The sequence below is a fragment of the Arvicanthis niloticus genome, chromosome 15, assembly GCF_011762505.2.
Source record: "Arvicanthis niloticus isolate mArvNil1 chromosome 15, mArvNil1.pat.X, whole genome shotgun sequence".
NCBI lineage: Eukaryota > Metazoa > Chordata > Mammalia > Rodentia > Muridae > Arvicanthis > Arvicanthis niloticus.
Window position 1 is genome coordinate 40,040,581 of NC_047672.1, and position 16,230 is coordinate 40,056,810.

At 40.5% G+C, this 16,230-nt stretch overlaps 1 protein-coding gene across 2 annotated transcripts in view; it reads left to right on the forward strand.

Annotated features, from left to right (window-relative positions):
• Fam3c (FAM3 metabolism regulating signaling molecule C) overlaps positions 1 to 16,230 on the forward strand; it is a 50,963-nt gene that overhangs the window by 13,991 nt on the left and 20,742 nt on the right. For both annotated transcript variants that reach the window (XM_034519528.2, XM_076913660.1), the window contains 3 exons: positions 3,757 to 3,861; positions 13,305 to 13,334; positions 14,475 to 14,598. In XM_034519528.2, the coding sequence (XP_034375419.1) occupies positions 3,757 to 3,861; positions 13,305 to 13,334; positions 14,475 to 14,598 (259 nt within the window). The remainder of the gene's footprint in view (positions 1 to 3,756; positions 3,862 to 13,304; positions 13,335 to 14,474; positions 14,599 to 16,230) is intronic.

A 16,230-nucleotide genomic window follows, 5' to 3' on the forward strand; every position in this document is an offset into this window, starting at 1 on the left:
CAGGCTGAAATAAACTAAATCATATTTAGCCTTTTCATTTTTTGTAGTCAACAAATCGCTACTTATACATTTAGTAGTTATTATATACATTTTTGTAGATTTGGCATATTGGAATTATGCCAAATATTAATATTTATTTTTTACTGGGGTAAGCATATTTGTCTAATAATGCATTTCAAAATAAAATTTTGAAAATGCAGAGAATGACTTTTTCTTGCTAAGTTAAAAAAAAAAAAAAGGAATTCTAAAATAGAACTTTCTCCTGTATGAAGTTAAGTGTAGTATACATGAAGAATTTACTAAACTGTGGTTTTGCTTTGATTTTTTTTTTTTTTTTTTTTTGTCTAGGTATGACTCTAGGACATTAAAGCAATATGAAGTAGTGTGTTATTTACATTGATAGTTGTTGGTAGATGTCCATCGTATTAATGTAGGTATTGGTAAGCATCTTTAAAGGATATGCCCATAAATACTCAGTTGGCCTTTCCCTACCTAAAAATGAAAACATGTTTCGCCTATGCTGCCTTCAGCCAAAGGCCCCTCCCAAAAGCACCTTGCTCTGAGGCATTCTGCTAACTCTGTGCTACAGGAGAAAACAGGTTGTTTTTCCAATCTCAAGATAATTAGTCTTATTCTTAATTGTCACTTCCTAGAGTTGTTTATCAAAGGTGCCCAAAGTCGAGGTGGATGGACAAACAGCTCTTTTTAATTTCTTACAGTTGTGTAGAGTCAAGCAGAGTTGATCAAGCACCATGATTACTAAACCAAGTTAACTGAAGGTTGCTATACATGCTTTTGTAAAGACATGAAAAATTAGACTCTCTCCAATGTGACGTTACGGAGCGTCATTTCTAAGTAGTTACATGCTTGTGGGGTAAGAAGACTTCAGAAACAAGAGATTGTTTGTATTCTAAAAAAAACATGCCACACTCTTGTTTTGTTTGCTTTGCATTTTGTTTCTGTATACTCTTAAGTTCAGCAGTTCAGCAGGATGATCTGTAACCTCCGTCTCCTGAGGATTTTTAAATACGTCATTCAAGTGTGATGACCAGAGCAAGTTCTTATTTTGCACATAATTCTAAATGCACATAGTTAAATTAGCTTCATCAGCTAGTTCTTGTGTTTGTACTTTTCTTGGCATAGGTCTGGGGGTTGTTAATGGACTATAAAGGACAGTTAGTTATGAGTTCAGTGCTTTGAACTAATTAATATCTCCTAAACGAAAATTCTTTCTTGTTGCTTTGAGAGGCTCACATAGCCTGAAATGACACTTTGATAAGTGTGGGAACAGACCCAAAGCAGTGCTATCAGTGGCTAGAAGTAAGACGGAATGACACAAGTCAGGAATGAGCTTGTGGTTGTGATATCTTTGCTCCTTCCAAGGTCAGCATTAGATGTTGGGACCAACCCTAGAGACCATATTCTTCTGTAGCAAGCTCCTGGAGTCTAGCACTATAGAGACTGCAAAGTGTCTCTGCTGCTAACTTTTCTGTCTCTTGGAGTACCTTGTTCTTTCTTGTTCCAGACCCAGACCAGTGTAAGTGAACAGGTCCTGCTCTAAAACTCAGTGCTGAGGCTGGAGCGATGGCTAAGAGCACTCGGATGCTCGTGCTGCAGAGGACCAAGGTTTGGTTCCCTGCACCTATAGGGTGACTCTGAACCTGAACCATCTGTAACTTGTTCAGGGGAATCTGACACCCTCTTCTGACTTCCACGGACACCAGGCATGCACATTCACATGTGTACACGTGTACACGCAGGCAGAAACACTGACATGTGAAGTAAGATAAGGAAATCTTAAAAAGGGAAACAACCCATTAATGTGTCCCTGAGCAAGTTCAGCCTTGAACAGTGTGTTTCATTCGTCTGCTTTAGGAGACAGTGAGGGCTTCTCCCCAATTATAAATGCCCATGACTGCTAGGAAGTAAGGGAGAGGCTTAGCATGCTCTATTCATAGCTATGTGTGAGGGGGTGCTAGAAAAATCTCTGCACCTTCCTCTCAATTTGTCTGTGAATCTAAAACTGCTGTAAAAAAAATGTGACCTAGCATGTAATCACCTTCATCTGGCATCTGTCACCTTCAAGCCACGTCTTATTTGGTCAAAACCTTTGTTGTGTGCCATCTGCCGTAGTCATTTGTCTATTGAGCATACCTGTACCGAGAGCATGCTTTTTGTGAGAAGAAGGTGGTCCAAACCAAATGGAATTTTGCTCGCATATATATTAAAATATAGAGAGCCAGTAGTCGCTCTAAAAATCAGGAAGCTGACATTGGAGGGAGAAGTGAGGGGGGTGGAGGAGAGAAGGATTAAGCAGTTGGACATACTCATTGTCTCTTCATCCCTGTATTAATAGAATTTTTTTTAAGGCATTGTTTTTTTAGAGCGGGTTTAGATTCACAACCAAATTGGGAGGCAGGTACTGAGATTTTTCTAGTATCTCTAGATAGTACTGAGGAGGCTCTGAATGTGGCTTTCTGCATCTGAGGTCTTTCCAAACATCTTCAGTTCCTTCCTGCCCCTCCCCTCCTAGAATATAGACCATTCTTTTGGATCTATGAGATTAGATAATCTATCTATCTATCTATCTATCTATCTATCTATCTATCTATCTATCTATCTATCTATCTATTTTATTTTTCCTTACCTGCTGTGTTGTTTTTGGCAGAAGGATATGTCATTTGGTGTTAGAAGGGGGTACTGTATAGGACACTAGGTTTTTGCTGGGAGGCTTTTGTCCCTGTCCGTGTGCAGCCATCGGTTTATCTATAATCTTAGGGGATTGCTTCATCTCTGGGATTTTTTTTCACTTTAAGGTTGGATAACTGCAGACTTCATCTACCTCTTTCCCGTCAATAGAAATTAAACCTGAACCATTAGTATGAGCGAGCAATTGAGATTTGGTCAGGACATAAATAAATTAATTCTGTTTCTGAATAAACACTCCCTGTCTCTGAAGTCCAGAGGTTGAGAGGGAGGCTGCTCACGTTGGGCCACTCCCTGTTTACCTTGCACTTTGTGATTTGCTCCATAGTGTTACCTAGGAGTAACAACTGATTTCTAGTAAGCAGATGTGGCAATGCTGGTTATTATAAGGTAGTCTGACACCCTAAAGATACAAAGTTCAAAGCTGGAGAACAGGCACTCCTGGAGCTTATCACACAGCCAATAGCTGTGATATCCAAGCCCATCCTTCAGGGAAAAGTCCTGTCTTTACCTAGGCATTAAGCTGGAGGAGGAAGGTGGTGTTTGTGGTTCCCCGTGGGGTTAGGTAGCTCCAAGAGATGGCTTGGTGATAGGACAGTAAACTTGCTGCATTTCACTTGTCAACTCTTTACTTCTTGCATGTCCTGGCCTTGGCATCTCCAGAAGGTCTAGTGTTTTGTATCATCCCTGGACAGCATTGCTCTTTAGGGATTGGAAATGATTAGGAACAGGTAGTCCTGCAGGCATGTGGCAGTGTTCCATTCACTAGGACTCCAGAGGTCAGCCAGCTGCTGATACTCCACGCCTTCACCCCCCGCCCCCCAATCCCTCTATACAAGCGTCTTGGGTCTTCTGTCTGAGAGTTGATTGGGAAATCAACTTGACTTAGTGTGTAGAGTCATTGTAACTCCAGTAACATTAAGGTCTAGGGGATGACAAAATAGAACTGTATTCATCTTTATGCTTCTGTTGGAATGTAGTATCTGCGTAGCGGAAGTGCCATTCATTAGTTTATAAAACCATGCTGAGTTGCTTCTGTCTTTTTTCCAGGAGCCGCAAAGTTGGTGGTGGCCGTGGCAGTATTCTTACTGACCTTCTATGTTATTTCTCAAGTATTTGAAATTAAAATGGATGCAAGTTTAGGAAATTTATTTGGTAAGTTTCACACCTTTCCCACCCCCCCCCCCCAATGACTTTATTCTTTTCGTTGTTTTCTTTTTTTCTTTTTTTTTTTTGAGTACAAATTTTATGCTCTTTGTAAAAAAAAAAATTCTTTGACAATTTCATACATGTATTTTGATTGTGAACACCCCATTACATTGTCATCCCCCTTCCCATCCTATTCCCATCCAGTCTACACCCTCCTAGTTTCATTTCATGTCCTTTTTTCCCCCCCAACCTATTCAGTTTAGGGTAGTATCTCACAGTTCCCGCTCCATCAGTGACTGGATGTTTCCTGTCTTGTCTTCTGCAGGCAGTTACAGTTGGTGTGACTTCCTGAGTGCTGCAGCCTCAGACACAGCACTTTTTAGTTCCCCTCCCCTTTAAATTCTCTCTGCCTTCTCTTCTCCAAGGCTCCCTGAGCTTTCAGCAAGGATGGGGTCCTGTCACGTGTCTTGTATAGGGCTGAGCGCTCAACAGTCATATTCTTGTAGCACGTTGACTAGGTATGAGTTTCTTGAATTAGCTGTCACCTACTGTAGAACAACTTCATTCTTTAAAAAAAAAATATTATTTTGTATATGTGGACAGGTTTTTTGCCTACATGTATGACTGTGCACCGTATACATACCTGGTGCCAGAAGAGGCCAAAAGAGGGCATCACATCCCCTAGAACTTGAGTTATAGACAGTCCTGAGCTGATGTGTGGGTACTAGGATAGATCCTGGGTAATCTGGAATGGCTTAAGTACTCTTAAGTGCTGAACTATCTCCCATCCCCAGAATCTTATTCTTTAATTAACTGACTAACTAACTAACTAACTTACTTACTTTATATTCCAATCAGCATTTCTGTCATTCCTCTCCTCCCAGTTCTTTCCCTCCCTCCCCCATCCCACTCCTCTTTTTCTCTTCAGAAAACGAGAGGCCTCTCCCATAGATATCAACCAGCTGTTGCATTTCAAGATGCAGTAACATCAGGAGCAACTTCCGTTGAGGCTAGATGAGGCAGCCCAGTAGGAGGAAAGAGTCCCAAAGGCAGGTTAGAGAATTAGAGACAGCCCCTGCTTCAGCTCTTAGGAGTCCCAGATGAAGACTAAGTTACACAACTGTTCCATAGGTGAGAAGGCCTAGGACAGTCCCATGCATGTTCCCTGATTGGAGGTTCAGTCTCTGAGCTTCTAGAGGCCTAGGTTAATTGATTCTGTAGGTTTTCTCGTGGTGTCCTTGACCCCTCTGGCTCCTACAAGCCTTCCTCCTGCCTCTTCTGCAGGATTCTCCAAGCTCCACCTAATTTCTGGCAGTGAGTTTCTTCATCTCTTTCCATCAGCTGCTAGGAGAAGCCTCTGGTGATGATTACGCTAGGCTCCTGTCACCTGAAAGTATAGCAGAATATCAGTGTCAGGGGTGGGCTTGCTTTCGTGGCTCAAGCTGGATAGTCATTGGTTGGCCATTCTGTCAGTTTTAGCTCCATCTTTACCCCTGCACATGTTGTAGGTGGGACAAATTGTAGGTCGAAGGTTTTATGCTTGGATTGATGTCCTAATCCCCCCATTAGAAATCTTGTCTGGTTAAGGTAGAAGGCTGGTTAAGGCTCCATATACCCCATTGCTAGGAGGCCGTCTTAGCTAGGGTCACCCTCAGATTCCTGAGAGTTTCCATTGCCCTAGGTTTTGAGCTTATCCTAAAGACCCCCCCCCCCCATTTTAATTGTCTCTCCCTCCACCCTCCACTCCTCAGCTTGATCCCTCCTGTTCTCCACCCTTCACCCAACCCCCCCAGTGTCTATTATATTTCTCGTGCTAAGTGATATTAATTCGTCCAGGTCCATACTCCCTCTGTGCTTGTTGCTAAACTTCTTTGGATCTGTGGATTATAGCATGCTTATCCTTTACAGCTAATATCCACTTATCAGTGAGTACATACCATGTTTGTCTTTCTGGGTCTGGGTTGCCTCACTCAAGATGATCTTTTTCTAGTTCCATCCATTTGACTGCAAATTTCATGATGCCACTGTTTTTAATATCTGAATATAATAGCTCCAATTTTATTTTTATTAATTTTTTTTTTAATTTCTAGATTGATTTTATTTGTATGAGTACACTGTAGCTGTCTTCAGACACACCAGAAGAGGGCATCAGATCTCATTTACAGATGGTTGTGAGCCATCATGTGGTTGCTGGGAATTGAACTCAAGACCTCTGGAAGAGCAGTGAGTGCTCTTCACCACTGAGCCATCTCTCCAGCTCCCATACCACATTTTCTTTATCCGTTCTTCAGTTGAGGGACATCTAGGTTGTTTGTAGTTTCTGGCTGTTATGAGTTAAGCTTCTGTGAACATAGTTGAGCTAGTATTCTTGTGGTATGCTGGAGCATCTTTTGGGTATATGTTCAGGAGTGGTATAGCTGGGTCTTGAGGTAGAACTATTCTCAGTTTTCTAAGAAACTGCCAAACTGATTTCCAAAGTGTCTGTACAAGTTTGCAGTTCCACTGACAACAGATGAGTGTTCCCTTTGCTCCACATCCTTGCCAGCATGCGCTGTCACTTGACCAGGATATGATGGAATTTCAAAGTCGTTTTGAATTGTATTCCCTCATGGCTAAGGATGTTGAACATTTCTTTAAGGCTTCTCGGACATTAGAGATTCCTCTGTCAAGAACTCTTTGTTTAAATTTGTACTCTGGTCTTTAATTGGGTTATTTGGTTTGTTGATATCTAGTTCCTTGAGTTCTTTATATATTTTGGATATCAGCCCTGTCAGGTGTGATGAAGATCTTTTCTGTTCTGTAGGTTGCCATTTTGTCCTATGAGGATGCCTTATAGAAGCTTTTTAGTTTCAGTAGGTCCTGTTTATTAATTGTTTATTAATTAATTTATTAATTGTTGACCTTAGTGCCTGAGCTATTGCTGTTCTATTCAGGAAGTTGTCTGCTGTGCCAGTTCGTTCAAGGCTATCCCCTACTTTCTCTTCTATCGGGTTTAGTATATCTGGTTTTATGTTAAGGACTTTGACCCACTTGGACTTGAGTTTTATGTAGGGCAATAGATATAAATCTCTTTTCATTCTTCACCCTGCAGACATCCAGTTAGACCTGCAACATTTGATGAAGATGCTTTCTCTTTTTCCATTGTTTTTCCATGATTTTGGCTTCTTTGTCAAAAATAAAGTATGCATAGGTGTGTGGATTTACATTAGGTCTTCAGTTAGATTGTTAGATTCCATGGATCAACTTGTCTGTTGGTGTGTGTGTGTCAGTGTCAGTACTATGTAGATTTTATTATTATTTCTTGGTATTATTATTTCTCGGTATTACAGCTCGAAATCAGGGATAATGATACCTCCAGATGTTCTTTTATTATACAACATTGTTTTAGCTATCCTGGGTTTGTTTGTTTGTTTTTCCATATGAAGTTGAGTATTTTTCTTTTAATGTCCAAAGAATTGTCTTGGAATTTTGATGGAGATGGCATTGAATCTGAAGAGTTTGGAAGATGGCCATTTTCACTATGTTAATCCTACCTATCCATGAGCATGGGAGATCTATCCATCCTCTGATGTCTTCTTCAGTTTCTTTCTTCAAAGACTTGAAGTTCTAGTCATAAGGTGTTTCACTTGCTTGGTTAGAGTTACACCAAAGTATTTTAGATTACTTGTGGCTGTTGTGAAGGGTGCTGTTTTGCTAATTTCTTTCACAGCCTGTTTATCATTTATACAGAGTGGGGCTACTGATCTTTTTGAGTTAATTTTGTATCCAGTCACTTCACTGAAGGTATTTATCAGCTGTAGGAGTTCCCTCATAGAAATTTTGGGGTCACTTATGTATACTGTCATATCATCAGCAAATGGCAATACGTTGACTTCTTCCTTTTCCAAATTGTATTTCCTGATATCCTTTAGTTGTCTTATTGCTCTACCTCATACTTCAAGTACTATGTTGAAAAGATACGGAGAGACAGCCCCGTCTTGTCCCTGTTTTTAGTGGAATTGCTTTAAGTTTCTTTCGATTTAATTTGATGTTGGCTGTGTATTGCCAACATTTTATTTATCTTATTCTGTTTAGGTATGTGCCTTGTATCTCTGTTTTATTCTTAGCATGTCTGCCCAAAGTCTTAAGTTCTCAGCATGGATTTACTAACGCTTTGGCTGTCTAGAAAAAGAATTATTATCTGAGTAAATGTCATTTAATCCAATAATCTAAAAACCACAATATATCTAAGAATAAAGCCAGTATGAAGCAATCTATTTCTCTGACTCTTTAAACATATTTAATGGCTATTTGTTGCATGACGATGAGGTGCATTAATCACGGCTCTGAAGTGTTTACTGTAGAAAAGACAACAGTGCTATGTTGAAATTGTTTCTTCATTTGAGTTAACTGCTTGAAAGTGGACCCAAGTCTAGTTTGTATAAGAGTCAGAGAAATGCATCATAAGTGTTGGTCCTTAATAGTATTCTTTCTTTTCTCTGGTGATTTTCACTTTTTGCCCACATCTTTGGTGTTTTTATGTTGCAAATGTACCCATATAAGGTCCTTTCACTCAGATTACCTGTTCAGTGCAAGGGATCCATCCCAGTGCCTTGCACATGCTAGGCAGGTTTTCTACCAGTGCTCTACTTTCTTAATTCAGTATCCAACACAACCTTCAACTTAACAACATGGAACCAGGTATATTTAAGTCTATTCTAGAGAATTTTGTATCGTCTTTATTTTTACATTTTCCTATTCTAGAAGTGTACTCTGCTTTTCCTGTGGAATTGCAGGCTGTCTCAGAATTTACTGTGTAGCTCTGGTGGTCCTTCAGCCTCCCAGACTCCCCAAGTGCAAAGATTACAGGTGTGTACCACCACAATGCCCACCATACACTTTCTCTCTCTTCTGAATCACTGGAAGTCCAACCCAGGGCTTTGCATATACCAGACAAGTGCTGTACCATTGACCCATATCTTTTTCTTGCATCAAAGATTCTGCTGCATACCATCACTTAATCTTTTATGTTAAAATACTCTTCAGAGCATCTTGATGACTCAGAATCTGGGATATGGCATGCGATTCTGCCAGTTAAAATGAGCCTATGTCTAGTACTTTAACTAGAAACTTGTCTCTCTTAATTTCCATTCTGGTGTTTCATATTTCTAGGGACCTTCTTATCGTATGTGTTTTACCTGTTTGATTTAGGCACTGTTTAGAGCAGGTATTTGCTTTAATCTTGCAACTCTAGTGCATTTTATCTATAAAATCTTATCTATTGGATTTCATTCTACATTGAACTGCTGTGAATATTAATTGTGAGGTTTGTTTCATTTCTTGTTTAGATTATGTTAGTCCTTGCATTGGTTTCAGGAGCCTGGTTTCTAGTTTCCCATAGTGGTCACTACAGTTCAGTCAGTGGTGAGTTTCCTTTCAGCCGTCCTTTGTAATAACTTAATAGCTTAAACAGATCATTTTTTTTCTTTTTTATTGGAAATAGATTTTTTTTTCCTCATACAATATATATCCTGATTACAGTTTCCCCTCCCTCTACTCCTCCCAGTTCCTCCTATCCACTGTTCCCATCCGGATCCACCCACCCCATTTCATTTGGAAAGTACAGGCTTCTAAAAGCAACCAAACATGACAAAATAAAATATAGTAAGATAAAACAAAAATCATCTCATCAAAGTTGGACAAGACAAACCAAGGGAAGGAAAAGAACCCAAGTGATGCATTTTGTTGTTCATTTTTTGAGACAGGTTTTCTCTGTGTAGCCTTGGAAGTCCTGGAACTCACTCTGTAGACTAGGCTGGCCCTGAACTCTGAGATCTGCCTGCCTCTGCCTCCCATGTGCTGGGATTAAAGGCATGCCCTCATTAAACCCGACTCATTGTCTCTGGCTTTTTACATTATACTGTTTTAGAAAAATAAAACAGACATTTCCAGATAGGAAGAATGAAAAATTTGCCCACAGTTAATGATTGAAATTACCAAGATAGATTGTGACTTAAAAGAATAAAATAAGAATTAAAAGGCAAAAGGCAAAGCAGCACAACAACTAAAAAAACTAACCGCCTAAACCTGGTATTTTGGCCTGGGGATGTGACTCACTGGTAAGTACAGGAATACCTTGCTTAGCTTACCTAGATTCAATCCCCAGCATGTCCCACCCCCAAATACACAAACTTCATTTTTCTTTTAAATAAGACTTAATCTTGAAGAAATTATTGAGTCACACTCCTATTGCAAAAATAATACCTAGAGACCGTGGATATCCTTGACTTATAATTCCACCCATTTGTAACATTTTAGGAACTGTAAAATGCCACAGGCAGGACACAGACTTCCGTGATTTAATGCGGTGTTGGTTTTCAGCATGGGCATTTAGCTAGTACAGAACTGAAAGAAGTCCAGGTTACCTCTGCAGACATTGCTGCAGTGAATTTGTGGACCTAATTATTTTTAGCCTTTGGTGTTTGAGCCATTGGTAAGTATTATATGTGTAGGTTACTTGAGACAGTATTAAAAGCTTATGTACAACGTAGTTCTAATCCTATAGTCTGACTTAATTGAAGAACATTCACTGAAGTCTGATGAATCAGACAGGGTTGTGCTCATCCCTTGATGTATTGTCTAAAAGAAATGAAAGACTGGGGTTATCACCTAGAGTCAGAAGTAAAGCGTGCAGGTGAAAAGGGGCTATTATCTTCCAGGTTGTGCTTATGCCTGACTCAATGCCCTGTATTAATTAATGAAAATTAGGTCATTAGGTCATCTGCTTGCCTGTAGGTTCTCATAATTGCAGCCCAAGGGAAAATCTTTCAGTTTTGATGAGTATTGGATACAAATAAACTAACTTTGTATAAAAGTGCTTCTTGAGAGTTTTCTTTGCCTTTAGGCATCTTATCAGCTCATACATGTTCCATGTAGGGATATTTACCCAGAAGCCCAGTGACCAACAACCGGATTTCCGTGACATTGTTTTCTAACTAAGTAGCAGTTACAGGTTTGGCACCTGAAATTTAACAAGCAAAATGATTTGATCCTTTTCAGTTTTTTTTTTTTAAATATCTATTTTTACTGTTTTATGTATGTGGATGTTTTGCCCACATGTACCGTTGGACTCTAAGATACAAACCAGGGGACGCGCTCCTGCAGAAATACACATGGACAAGGGATTCGCTGCAATAACATGAGGTTTAGTAATAACTAGTGCTCCGGGGTTCTCTTGCTGCAGGCAAGAAGAATCCTGAGTTGAAGTTAAGAGCAGTTTTTATACAGTTTAAGGGCTGGACTAGAGAAACAGTGACTAGGCACAATATGATTGGTTTGTGACTTTTCAACTGATTGTGTGTATATATACACACACACACATATATATGTATATACCTCAAATAAGTAAATGTAATAAATTAAAAATAAACTAAAAATAAAAGCTAGCTCCACCAATTACAATTATAACCTAAAACAAACTCACCAGTTAACTGCTCTGTCCTTGGTTTCCTTATCTCTGAAACTCGACGACCTTGTCAGTAACCACCCGGAAGTACTTGACAGAGCTAGCACCTAGGAACGAGTGGGTGGTGCTTTAGCACTGCTCAGATCTTCCTCTCCTGTATCTTATTACCATACTAGATCGGATGACCTGCCATCTGATTAGTCCAGCACTAGTCATGGAGACTGGAATTCATGATTTTAACAGTGTTTCTAGGAATTTAAAACACCTGACTCTGGTGATAGATTCTTTTCTTAATTAATTAATTAGTTAATTAATTACATTTTTGCTTTTTTTTTTTTTAATTTTTGAGACTAGGTTTCTCTGTATAGCTCTGGCTATTCAGTTCATAGACCACGCTGGCCTCAAACTCACATCCGCCTGTCTCTGCCTCCTGAGTGCTGGGATTAAAGAAAGGCATGTGCCTTCACCTGGCTTCACCTGGCTAATTGTTTTTTTTTTTTTTAATTGCATTTATTAGTGTGATGTGTGTGTAGTGTGGTGGTGCTGGTATGTGTGTGTGTTGTATACATGTTTGTATACGAGTGTCAGTAGGCATGTGTACGGCACACAAGTGACCAGTGGAGGTCAGAGGGCCACCTGGGAGGGTCAGGTCTCTCCTTCCAGCATCTGGATCCTGGGACTGCCATGCTTGGTATCAAGCCCCCTACCCATTGTGCCTTCACATTCTTTTTCTTTTTAAAGACAGACTGAGGTTGAGCGTGTCTAGTCTTCATATTGCTGACTTTGCTCTGGGAATTAGTTTTCTCATTCGAAAGAGTGAGAGCATCAGATCAAATCTCTGTCATTTTACCAGGAAATGGACAGAGTGAGCTAAGCAACCCCAGCACCTGAGTGTATGGTTGCTCCCCTCTTTTTACTCCCTCCCCCTTTGCTGTTTTGGTATCTGCTTGTTCGAGTCTGTCTTTCCATGGGAATCATTTCAGTGCTTAGGTTATGGAGTTGGGGCGGCTGTTTTCCTGTGTCCCTGGCATTACTCTTTCCCTACCTTATAGCCGTGTGACTTTAATGGTGCATAATATTCTCCTAAATGTTCCCCTGAGAGTTGAAACCGCTGACTTAGTTTCTTCTCTTTAAACATCTCGACACCCTCTTTTCAGCTTTAACTTTCCGTTTCATAATTTGAATAGTAGACTTACAGGAAATTCACAGTTATCAAAAATAGTACAGAAGTAAAAACTTAAGTGTCTATTTATAGTTAGACAGCTGGCCAGCTTCTGCCACTGTATACTTATTAGCCAAATCTTGAGCCAGCTGCCCACAGTACTTTGATGACCCTTGTCCACATTTCTTGGATGGGGATCAGACACTTGGTGTGTTACAGAGTACCAGCACCAGTTGTAACCGACGAACAGTTGAGACCGACTGTGGGGGCTAAGTGTTCTCCTTCTCCCTTCCTTGAACTGATGAAATAAACTCTCAGTAACAGCATTGATATCATTATGCCCAGTACGATTCTGTTTTGAGAAATTCAGGTTCTCCAACATTTACCTTCTTGTACTCCCAAAGCCTTGCCATAACCACCAAGACGGGTTTCTGAGCATTGTCGGGGCTGTGTGGGTACCCGGCACCGCCTAGCAGCTGCAATAGCAGCAGCAGTGTTTAAATAGTATCATGCTCACTAACACAAGTTTGTAATCTTGTAAAGATTTCAGGCTAACTCTTGAGTAGGATTCAGATTTGCAGTAGATAAATAAAATACAAAGTTTAAAATGATGCTTCAGCTATAAAACACTGTTCTCCGTGATTTCAACACACACTTGCCCATAATGAATTGCGCAGTGGAAAGGCACCTACCTCTTCTCTGAAGTGATATTGGTGTTTACTGTATATGAGCAGTCATTGAGACATTCATTGTCTGGGCTTATTAGAAGCTCCAATATGCTGAAAGTAGGTAGTTGCCAATGGGCCTGTGCTTTCTAATAATGTTAACTGTTTCTCTCCTCAGCTCGATCCGCGCTGGACTCAGCCATCCGTTGTAAGTCCCTTGTCTTGGTGTTTTATAAGTATTTTATCTTGGTTTTTTTTGTTGTTGTTGGTTTTTTTTTGTTTTTTTTTTTTGTTTTTCGAGACAGGGTTTCTCTGTGTAGTCCTGGCTGTCCTGGAACTCACTGTAGACCAGGCTGGCCTCGAACTCAGAAATCTGCCTGCCTCTGCCTCCCAAGTGCTGGGATTAAAGGCATGAGCCACCACTGCCCGGCAAGTATTTTATCTTGTGTGTTGCCATGCAGAAGCTTTTATCCAAGGAGTGTAGGCAGGTTGTGAACAAACCCTGGAGACAAGTTGAGTTGGACAGCCTAGTATCATAGGTTCTTCATTCTCAATGGGCATTTGCTCTTCAGTTGTGTTTCAACCCTTGGTTAAGCACAGACGATGTTTAGTGAATAGAAGAGCCAGCGGCAGCTGATACCTGGGTGGGTGGGTGGGTGGGTGGATGGATGGATGGATAAACCAAACTTTCACTGATCCTGGTTTTGGACTAGACAATGCAAAAGGAGCCAATTAAAAAGCCCCAGGCACCATGAAATGTAAAGATAACTTCAAGAATAATTAAATAAAACCCACCTTGCTTAGCAAGATCATATGGCATGATCCGTTTCTGTCAGTTTAGCTCATTCCTCAGGAGGGTCTGGATTGTGCCCTGGAGCCTTTTTTATATCGGAAGCTTTGCCTTTCTTCTTTCCTTGGTGTTTTGATACCGTAGAGAAAAGCTTTCCGACAGATTTTAAAAGTGTTTATTATTTATATTTTATTAAAGTATGTGTATCTCTCCTTTTTAACTAATTTTTTTTGAATATGTATAGTATACTGCCTGCATGTATGTGTGCGCACCACATGTGTTCCTGGCACTCAAAGAGGCTGGAGAGGGCATCTGGTTCTTTGGAACTAGAGTTACAGATGATTATGTGGGTGCTGGGAATTAAACCTGGGTCCTCTGGAAAAGCAGCCAGTGCTCTTAATCACTGAGCCATCCCTATAGCCCCTAACTAGGTATACCTTAATGTGTGTGTGTATGTGTGTATATCTGTGTGTTTGAGATCTAAAACTATCTGATGATGAAATCTTAACCTAATTTGTTTTCTAAAGAATCTCAAATGTATTTCTATTCTCCCTGAAGCTACGAAGCCTCCCAGGTACAAATGTGGGATCTCAAAAGCGTGCCCGGAGAAGCATTTTGCTTTTAAAATGGCTAGTGGAGCAGCCAATGTAGTGGGACCCAAGATCTGCCTAGAGGACAGTGTGTGAGTATCAGATGGCTTGGAGCCGGAGGTTGAATATTGAGTGACAGTCGGTGGATTTGAGGTGATGGTGTCCTGAAATGCTTTTACTAACAGCCTGTAATTTTGATTATCATTGTATGATTTTTTTTTTCCCCACTGTACATTAAAGAGAGTGACCAAGAGACCTGCGTTTATTTGGCTTTGTGTAAGGATGCAGGTGGCTGTTTCATTTGATTCTGAAGTATTAGGGGGAAAAAACTCATTTAAATTCATTAAAATAAAAACATTTTTCTAGTTGGCATATTTCAAGTGCTCAGTGTCTCCACACAGCTGTTGATCATAAATCCCATATTTAAAAAAAAAAAAAATTTGTGTCAGAGCAAAGTCCCATTGACCGCTTTTCCCAGACCAATGAATGCTTCACATCTTAGGCCAGTGTCTTGGTTGGGTGCTGTTTGCTGAGGGGCAATGTGATCACCACAGGCCCTTTGCACTCACACTGCTCTGGGTTGAGCTGAGCAGCTCCTGGGTTGCAGTGCTCTACACGGGATGCTCCGTAGGCTTGTCATCATGCCTCCTTGGCTGTCACAAGTTCCTGCCTCTGATACCGCAGAGCCTGCCTTTAGTTGCTCTTCATCTGATCACCCAGAGAACTTAGGGACATGATGAACTCACTTGGCATTCGTGTAAAATAATGGCTATGACGTCAGGCTATGTAGTCTAAAGAGTAAGATGGGCATACAGTTAAAAAGGACAGACCAGGCTTTTTCTCCCAGCTCTTTATGTATTATGAATTTTAGGTAGAGCTTTTAAATTAAAATTTCAGTGAACTACGAAAGGATTGGCCTCGTGCAAAACACTTTTTTGGAAAATTGATGCTTATAAGCTCTGCCCATTTTCCCACATGCTAATGGGCAGGCACTGTCAATCAGTTACATTCTGACTTTTCAATACCCCATATCTGGTTAGTGACACAGCAGAGTGTGCATATTTTGGAAGTTTCTAGGTCTTTAGAAACACTCCCTTTTGTCTCACTAAAGAGTCCAAGCTTGAGTCTAAATAATAAGAGGAAAAGTTCTTTTGGATACCTCGCCCACAGACAGTCTGCTGACTTCTGCTTTGCCTCTTTGAAGCCTGGAGTTTCATGCAAGGAGGACTTTAAACCCTTTTCCAAAGCCGGTTTTTCCAACCACAGTTGCACAGGTCAGAAGATAAATGTTTGTTGGCAGTAGGGCTTAGTTATAACCGTACTGGGCTGGCAGCCAGATCTTTTGGTTCTAGCGTGGTGGGCATGTCATGTAGGGTTTGGACTCTGTTGTAGTGTGTTTGACCAAAAAATTGAGGCTGCCCACTAATCAGCTGCATTTCAAGAATCATTCTCCCATTCCTACGAGAGATTGATACTTGATGAAATTTTATAGCTAGACCTCAGGTCATGAAGCTGCTCCCTGTAGAAGGACTTCAGGATTGGCCAAGGATCTCTAGTAGGGAGACTGTCGGGACCAATTCTTAGCCCCGTGTCTTTTCCTGTATAATTATTTCTATATTGGAAACTTACAAGGTTTTTATACAGTGCTCACGTAAGGAGACTGCTTGCCTAGGTTCATTCATTCATCCGGTGTGGATTGAATGTATTTTCCCCCTGTCATGGAT